At 35.9% G+C, this 9796-nt stretch overlaps 1 protein-coding gene across 1 annotated transcript in view; it reads right to left on the bottom strand.

Moving 5' to 3' along the window:
- The window catches only part of FAM185A (family with sequence similarity 185 member A), a 29630-nt gene that overhangs the window by 10722 nt on the left and 9112 nt on the right, over positions 1-9796 (bottom strand). The window contains exons 4-6 of the mRNA XM_010166656.1: positions 7773-7911; positions 4709-4750; positions 349-444 (exon numbers count right to left, since the gene is read on the bottom strand). Coding sequence (XP_010164958.1) covers positions 349-444; positions 4709-4750; positions 7773-7911 — 277 coding nt within the window. The remainder of the gene's footprint in view (positions 1-348; positions 445-4708; positions 4751-7772; positions 7912-9796) is intronic.

Below are 9796 nucleotides of genomic sequence, written 5' to 3'. Positions count from 1 at the left end.
AAAAGAAACGTAAACATGCAATGGATGTCATTCTGCACATATATATAGATCAGCAACATGGAGTAAACTCTGCTCAAGGCAAAGGAAGATTGTATCCAAGTCAACTCTGCAGAGTCCTGCTGGGTAGATTGCTGGGAAAAAAAGAAAGTATTGAAAAAACAAAAAAATTCTGTAATCCTTTTGCAGTATCATTGCTCCTTACAGAGTTTACTGAATTTATACATATTTTCTAATAAAAGAACACAGATAACCAAACTCAATTTTTCCATGCAGATAAACGAAAAACCTCTTACCCCCTTTTCTTTTACATCATAAGCTGCCACAGAAAATATGTTTTAGTTTGCTAACCTTTCTGAGATGTCAGGTCCACTTTTCTTAATTGACTGACATAAACATCTATTGCCCCATGATGTGTAGAAGCTTTTAGACTTCCATCTGATGAATCTAAAAAAAAAAAAAGAAAAAGAAAAGAACTTGTGTATCTTTCACTCTTTTTAAATAAAAATTTGCTATAATCTTTCTTTGTACTTTGAACTGATTTTATCAATTCTTCCATGTCTGAGAAGTAGCTTATCTTTATTTAAGGAATGTCAGACTTCTCTTAGAAAAACAGATTTCTGAACAAAACTTATCTCCCTAGTCCAGAATTTCAGCATGCAGTGGTCCCAAGGCCATAGCCCTGCAGTTGGTACTGGACTTTTAGCATCTACGAGGCCTCAACAACGCTCCTCTTTTTCTACGAGGATGGATTAATCTTTGTGACTTACTGAGGGAAGAAACCCTCAAACTACAGATTTCTTCAGTATCAATGCTATTTTGCTCCAAAAGGAAAAGCACTTTGGGTTTTGCATTCAAGATCTAATAAATAAATAGTATTCTACAATACTAAACACAGCCCTGTATTTTAATATGCATGAGACATGCAGTTCTTTTATATCACAGCTGCTTCTTTCCAAGACAGGCGAATATATTAGCCTAGCTCAGCATAGATTCAGACTTTCAGATTTGTTCTCTTGATATAAATCTATGGAAATTATATCTTCATTAGTCAAATATTTGTAGATTAAGAGTGGCATACAAGGGAAACATATGTTTGAAACATAATGAACAAGCTTGATATTTAAAGGATACTGCATTTCTTAGAAAGTACCTAATGTATATTAAGTAATAGTGATAGTACTTAAGGAGACATAAGAGTATTTTGGATTCAATTATCAAGAGCTTTCAGTGTACCTCAACAAGTGAAAGAAGGAAACAATTTTTCAGAAAAATCAATTATTTTTATACTTGTGCCATTCTATGAAACACTTTCAGACATCATATCTGTAGTTATTAGAATTGGATCATACTTGGATGCTACTGTGGTTACATTTCTACTCTCTGGAATGTAGACTGGTTAGCTCTATATTGGAACACAAGTATCCATTTGTGGATGAAGTGAGTGGTATAGTCCATTTTTCTGCTATGAACAAATAGGAACTGAAAACTTTAGCAAGATATATTCTACAAGTATAAAATATATACCTTATCAAGAATCAGAAAAAAAATTACTCTAAGCATATATAAACTTAAGTACTACTGTAAGAACATCCAGAATCTTCAGCACCACTATATAAGATGCTATAAAACACACACGATGTAACATCGCCAAAAGACTGATAATAAAACCAAGCAGTAACCCAGCAGATACTAACTCATGGCAGATTTTTTTTTTTCATTTTCATATTCTGACTCCTGAGGGATAAGAAAAAGCTGATTCCAGCCTGCCTGGAGAGCAGCACCTTTTGTATAGGATGGTTGGAAGAAGGCATGGGAACAATGGGAAAAAAATAAAAATCACAGGTCTGTCATCAGCAGAACATAGAAGACGGTCAAGTTCTGAGACACAAGGTTGGAAGATGGAGGACACTTAAAGTGAGAGCCAGAACATTAAAATACTTCAAGCAGATGGCAAAGATTAGATCAATACAACTAACTGCTATTAACTACTTGCTCTCTTGCTAAACAAGAGAGTTTCAGCCTGGATAGAAGGAAAATCCTGAGGACAGTCAAGCAGTGGAATAAATATGTTAAGGGCGAATGTCATGAGGATGGAGCCAGGCTCTTCTCAGTGATGCCCAATGGTAGGACAAGGGGCAATGGGTGTGAGCTGGAACACAGGAGGTTCCGCTTAAATTTCAGAAGGAACTTCTTTACAGTGAGGGTGATGGAGCACTGGGACAGGCTGCCCAGGGAGGTTGTGGAGTCTCCTTCTCTGGAGACATTCAAAACCCACCTGGACGCTTTCCTGTGTGATCTCATTTAGGTTCCTGCTCTGGCAGGGGGATTGGACTAGATGATCTTTCGAGGTCCCTTCCAATCCCCAACATTCTGTGATTCTGTGTAACAGTTTGCCCAGAGAAGCTGCACAGTCTGCATCCTTGGAGGTTTTCAAGACCACAGGATAAAGCCCTGCACAGCCTCACAGTTGGCATGGCTTTGAGTGGGAGGTTGGAGACTAGAGACTGCTTGAGCAGAGGGGCTGGACAAGATGACCTTCAGAAGTCCCTTCCAACCTCCACCATTTCTGTGACTTTGCAACTTCCCAAGGTCTCTTCCAACCTGAGTTTCCTATGAATCTACCAAATAAAAATTTAAAAGATTAAGCTAGTTCTAAAAACAAAGTACTGCATTACTTTTTATAAGATTTTTCAGATTTCTAATGACTATTTTAAGTAGGAACTTAATCTAGAAATAAAAATAGGTCTACTTGTTTTAACTTGAAACCCATTCAAAACCCACACAACATTTGTTAGAAGTGGGAAGCTTCTAGTATAGGGTTGGAAAATGATTTGTCAGTGACTAAAAAGCTCACAGTATAGGAGGGAAAAAAAAAAAGGAATAATCCACATCTTCATATTTTAACAATGTCAGTGTGAAACACTGCCATATGCCAGATGCTTAAAATCACATAGAATTTTGGACAGTCTTCAAAAAATAAAAATATATTTACAACAAAGAAGTAATACCAAAAAAAAAAAACCTAAATCAAATAAAACTATTCTATAAATAATAATAAAAAAAACAAAACAGAAAATTAAAGGGAGTGAGAGACAACAGCATTGGTTTCCCCAAAATATTTTTTTGGGGGGGGGGGGGGGGTGGAAATCAAGTACTCTCAGTTATGTATTAATTTAACTTGCAAATAAATCTCTCGAAAGCTAAGGATACATTTGCTAAATCCAGAGATGAGTGCATTTTTTTCAGTTAACTGATAAAATTCTGCCTCCAGTGAAATAAATAACTACATCCCTATGAAAACCCAGCCAGGGAAGCTGGAAGATCCGAGTTGTTTTTCCTGTTTCAATCAACAAATCTCTGTCAGGTCTCTGGCAGTCCAACAAACTATCTTGTGGCCTAAATTTCTCATCCACAAAAAACCTTTCACTTAAAACTTTACATTTTCTTTCTCAAGCTTTGAGTTGAGACACTGGATCTTAAAAGTCATTTGCCTTTGGAAAAATTTGTAAAAATCTAAAGGATGTTTAATGCTCTTTAGGAAAAGATTAAGTCAACTAGTGCTTTCAGAATTGGGAGCTGAAAAATAGTTTATTCATTTGTAAGATGTGTCTTAATGTTTCATCTGAACCTGGTTAATTAAGGAAAATAATAATCTGTTGATGGAAAAAGCTACCTCCTGTGTTAAGATACCTTTATTTAAACACTCATCATATTCTATGAGTTTATTTAACAGAAGGAAAAACAAGCTTAATTTAATTCTGTGGTTTAATGACTAACTCATAAGAATGTATTGCATTCATTTTCCAGGAATGTTAATATAGATCACTTAGAAACATAAGAAAAGTTATAACAGTACAGCTTGTTCCTGAACAACACTTACTGAGTGAGTAAGGTTACTACCATTAGCAGAAGTCTTTGATATTTGGGCCTGTAATATAGTTTATTTACAGAAGGGGAAATCCTTCTACGTATGTTCAAGGGACACTGAGCCTTGTCTACGATTCTGTTACTTCAATTTTCTGCCACAGATATAACCAGAATTTGAGTTTCTCACTTCTTTGTTAGTGTACTATAAAATGGTCACAGAAGGGGCCATAATATTTTCCTAAAATAATACAACTGATATAGTGCATACCATAATTGATAACTCAGAGTTATCCTGTTGTATAAAAGCTCAAGTTCCTGAAAGAAAATGTGAGCTGTTTTAATTTCTGAAGGGAAAATTATTACCATAACAGTTTGGAAATGTTGTTTAAATTATCACAAGCCTTCCCCCTGCCAATATGTAATACATCAATGATTAATGCTTTGTGATATACAAATTAAACATAGCTAATCACTGATATCAAGAAATGTAAGATAGTGAACTAGGTTAAAGGCAAAATGATTGCATTTGATGCACACTTAGGCTTTTCTCATGTCCTTTTACCCCATCTTAATCTAAAATACGACACCTAGACTCAGTCTAACTCGTGCAGAGCCCAGCAGATATTGTGTATCCAAAGCTAGACAGTGTGCCTTGCACAAATACAAAAGGCTGACAGTCAAGTTTGGGAAGGATCTCCTTCAGCTACAGAGCTATCAGTGCTACTCCTGAAAAGAAAAGAGGGCAGAAACATCTCCTTTTTACTTTCTCTGTGAATATTTAGCTTTTAGAAAGGAGAAGGGAAGAGTAAGAAAAGAGTTATCTCAGAGAGAAGGTACCTACCTACTGTGATACTCCCTGTTTTGGTCTGAAGGCTGGTGTTACCTATTAGGAAAAGAGAAGGGGAAATAATGTTACAATCATATTATTTAACTGGTTTCTGAAATCATAACAAAGGCTAAAGTAATGTGACTGTATACAAGGGCGTTACCGTTATCGAAGCATATCTTATTTGCATATAAAAACAAAATAGCATTAGCCAGTTCTATTGCTTGAATATTACTGCTTTACAAACAAAAATCTTGATACAAGTGGGTAACAATGAAATTATTCAAGACAAGAAAAACACTGAGTAAAGCTTAAGGACACAGACTTGACGCAAGGGAGAGAAAAGCAGAGATGTATTGTGAGGCTAAAGCACAATATTTTCTTACTTTATTTGGGGCCTTTTTTTGTTGTAATTGCCCTAATACCTGCAACAGCACTATGGATTATTTAAGTAGTTTAATAGAATGAGTAACGTAAAGAGTTTCTGTTTAGCTCTTTTATATACATACGTACATGCCCCTTCCGCCAGCCCCAAGGGGATTTTTTGCTTTATTCTTAAAGGCTACTTCCTGGACTCACTGAACATTACCTACTCCCTCCAAACTTATTCTTATGTGCATGATGTCAATGTGTGTTGGACAAACTGGAGAGCATCAAACAAAAGCATGTGTAAGTCACAAGATGTAAAATGGTTATCCTCCTGAACTTGTACCACTTTGAACAGGCACCGGTATTTTACCCTTAAAATCCCCAAATACACACTCTTCTCCTTTACCTATGGCATCAAGAGAATCTGGAAGGAGGACAGATGTATCTCATAACAGAAGAGTCATCTTTACTACTAACAGTCTAACAAAGTTGGTAAAAACTTCTGCAGTTCCATGTATGTTACACATGTATAACTGAAACACAAAAAATACCTTAAATTAAAAAACCGAACCACAACATGTCACTCCTGCCATTCCCTCATCCTCCCAGAAGGATGACAGATTGAAAAATAAGGTTGATTACAGAAATTGAGTCCAATTTTGTAACACACACTATTCACAACAATTTTCAGATCTTTCAGAAGAGGCCTTTAAAAATTGAAAATGGATCAAGCTCTGCTCCTTCCTTCTTCTGTAATTACAGAGTTGTAAACAGCCATTAGGGTAGGATGCATTCCACTGTATATGACCTGTAGTATTTTTCTTAGGGGTCTGTGGGCTGAAAGCTGGAAAAGCAGCCTATTATCAATAGTCTTAAATTCCATCATTTCAAGCACGTACTGTACAAAATACTTAGGGGTTCTAAAAAACAGAGGGGAAACAAAGCCATATTTCAGTGAACTTGAAAGACATTTGGCTTTACTGTTTTCTGTTTTTAAAAGGCACACTGTAATTAAGTACGTTCTCAGTGCAAAAGCAATGAGGTCTAGCCCAATTTTGTGCACAGATGTGCTGATTTTATGCCAACTATAATATCAGCATACTGTCAGCTATAGGGAAATAGTGGGCTTAATTACCCGAGAAACAATCTGTTCAAGTGTTTACAAGCAAAACTACTACTAAAATTGAGTTACCTCATGAGCAAAGACTAGAGGTGAACATGACTACCTTTTCTGCTAATATGTATGTGTATGTACATATATATGTAATATAATAGAATACTTAAAAAGTATTTTCTCTTACTATAAACAAAAAAAGATTGAGGAACATTATATTCTGCAGAAAATATTTTTCTGAAAATATAGACTAGAAGTACCGAGAAAATGTTAATGTGCAATTGTTTATAAAAGAAACAGCTAAAATAATGTTAGGTGTTCCAGACCCATTTAGTAGAGAGCCCATGAAAATAACCCTGAAGTAATGTAAGGAATGTCTGTACAATTTGGATACAATTCTATTTGTTTTCACACTGTTGTTCAGCTAAGTGACAATGAGGCATTACTAAGTCAGTCAGTCACTAACTAGAGCAGTTATAATTTCATTTTTGTTCCAATAAAATGAAAATAAACTTTTGGATGTGCAGAGGCATGAACACGCTCACAAACTGGTCATTCCACAGTAGTATTGTATTAGTTTGAAGTTTGGAAAAAAACCCAAACAAAACCAAAACAGCTTATCAGACAGAAGTACTAGTAACAATACAGTCTACATGTCAGAAAATTATAGTAGCAGGAAGTGTGGGGGTGGGGGCCAAAAAAAAAAAAAAAAAAAAAAAAAAAAAAATCTTATTTCTGCCTATGCATGCCTAACAGGTTTAGAAACCAGTCTTAAGTTTACTATAAATGGACAAAGGAGTTTCACCTTTAAGGAAGAAAAGAGAGGTGTTTCTGAACAAGATGACAACACAAAATTGCTAAGAAATTGCAGCAAATTGTTAATAAGGCATATAGCTGGAAACCTGGAACTCTGACTGATCTGAGCAATTTTCACTCTTCGTACATCTTTCAGTTTGTTTTACTTAACATTAATTCACCACAAACATTACAGCACAGTGGGAATTTTGTTAATTTAGAAAACCATGCCAGGTTCCAACTCTGAACTGCTGTTTATATAAAAAGACACTCGGGGTCATTAGTTTTAGTTCTAGACGAAGGACAGTAAAGGGTAGATGGATTACAGAATTTTTTTCCCCAAAAAACATAAACTGCCACCACCCTATTACTATAGGGTGCTAGAACACACACAGACCATTTCTGCTAAAAGCTTTGAAAAACCCGAGTTCTACCACAGTTCTTAGTAGATGCTGTTTAAGAGTTACATCTCATATCACGAAAATAAAGGGCGGAGAGAAGGGAAGAGAAGCCTGTTTATCACTGAGTATAATTTCCATTGCAGATTTTAAAAAATATTTTTATATCCTTGGTATGTTTCTTTCCTATAATATACACTTTTTGTTATTTCACAAGTGTGTTTATAAAATTGTTTTTAGAAGTAAATACAGTATGCTATACTGGAAGTTAATCCACATCAATTCAGTCTCCAATAATTTGTTTTGTTCATATACTGTGCAGTTGATTTAGTGACAGCCTATAGCTGTGAGCGTTACAAATACCTTCAAGGCAGCTAAATTTGTGACAGTATTTCCTTCTTACCATGAATACTTCCCAGCAGAATATCACCAGCTACTGAAGACAGCGATGATGATTCTGCATAGAGATACTTAGTTTTCAGCAGCCCATCTTCAGTAGATATGTTGATGGATGACCCCTGCAGCTTCTCTATATTCACACTCTAAGAGAAATAAACTTAAATAAACATAATGGAAAACTTGTCATCACAGTTTGAAAAGGCAGAGGGAAGTAACACTATTAAGAGGCAAAACAAATGGCAAGCAGTTGTTGGTGTAGAACAAATGGAATCAAATTCTTAGTCAAAAGCTACACAAGAGAAAACAAAAAGCCTTTTTTATCCAAGAGCTCTGACCAACAAGTTAGTGATTCTTTACAACATTCCTATGAATTATTACATCCAACATACAGGTGAAGAATCTAAATAATTACAAATGTATGAAAGAAAAAACTTTACTTATTTTTAAAAATTAGAACTCTTCATTTTGAAAATAATTTAAAAAGGATTAGGTCTAATAATGAAGACTTAACACTCATACAGCATTATGAGACTTAAAGCATTGGGAATCAGTTTTTTGCCACCATATACTGAAACATCCGCTGTCTTTGTTACATACAGCTATTTATGAGATTTTTGACTGGCTCACTTTGCAGACACAGCTTTGGTGAAGGTTTCTAAAAAAGCCACAGCAGCTCTTTCTCTCAGTGTAATTGTTCATATTACCTTGGTTATGGAGGCCTCTATTATGGGACTTAAGCCTCAAGCTTTATAAAGCCTTGAAAAATGATGGATAAGATCTCCATTTCTGTTTCTTTTCAATAGAAACAGAGAGAAAGCATAAGATTTGAAAAGCTGCACTATGGATGGATTTGGAGAATAAAAGATGATGAGATTATCTAAGTACAAGAAACGAGTTGTGTGACACAACCTATGCCTATCTGAACAACACAGAACAAAGCACATTCTCATGCAACTACCATATGAATTTAATTCTATTCTTCCTCAGTTAAACTTGATTTATGATGGAATCATGCAACAGTTCATACTTAAGCCCATTCAATTTGCTTTTATTTTGCTTATGCAGACTTTAAGTGAATTGCAAAAAAATCCTTATTCATATACATGAAATGACGTATGGCCTTCTAGAACAAACTGTGCCTTATGTCAATTTACCTTTAAATCCACTTTGTCATTTTAGCATTGTCATCTTGTGGAAAAAAGTTGATACAAAAAAGTAAGTCTGCTTTCTCTTCCAGCGTTATGTTACATAAGGAATACGCTATGGATGAAGTAGAGGTATTCTGACAAACAGGAACTAGTATTGCATAAACTCCATGCCGTATTGCTCAGGCAATTAAGAATATCTGTTTGTGGGGAATGCTGGAGAGCCAGCCTCGGTGCTGTGCTAGCACTGCTCACCAGTAACCAAAACACTGGGGTGTTATCAACACCCCTCGAGCCACCAATACAAAACACAGCACTCTGAGGGCTGCCACGGGGAAAATCAACTCCAGCCCAGCCAGACCCAAAACACTGACAATCAAAGTGCTGTGCTAGAATTAGAGATAGGTGACAGTCAATACCTACAATCTCGGCAGGTGATGCTGCTTAGAACTGTGCTACAGAATCTAAGCATCAACAGTAAACAAACTCAACCATATTAAGGCATAATTTGCCACCACTGGAGGTGATCGCAATTCAGCTTCTCAATCTTTTCAGTGCTTCTAACGAAACTAACAAGCAGAGACTTGAAGGTAAGTTTGCATTGCATCTGTCCTAGGAATGCTTTCCACAGAGTGCTCCACTACTCGTCACCCATGACAGTAAAGTGTAAAACTGCTGTGGCACATGGCCAAAGCAACAAGTAAAAGAAAGCCACTGTCATTTCAGGCTCTACAATCTAAACCTGTTCTGAAGAGTGAAATGACTTGCAAAGAACCTTTCCAATTTCAGCAGGGCCATCACTGCTCTTAGCACAATTAAAATAGAGCAAGGCATACTAAGGCAGGGGAATAAAACAGAAATATCTGCATAGTTTGAGTGCACA

The sequence above is a fragment of the Antrostomus carolinensis genome, unplaced genomic scaffold (genome assembly GCF_000700745.2).
Source record: "Antrostomus carolinensis isolate BGI_N321 unplaced genomic scaffold, ASM70074v2 scaffold3524, whole genome shotgun sequence".
Classification (NCBI taxonomy): Eukaryota; Metazoa; Chordata; class Aves; order Caprimulgiformes; family Caprimulgidae; genus Antrostomus; species Antrostomus carolinensis.
This window is presented reverse-complemented; position numbering and strand designations above follow the sequence as displayed.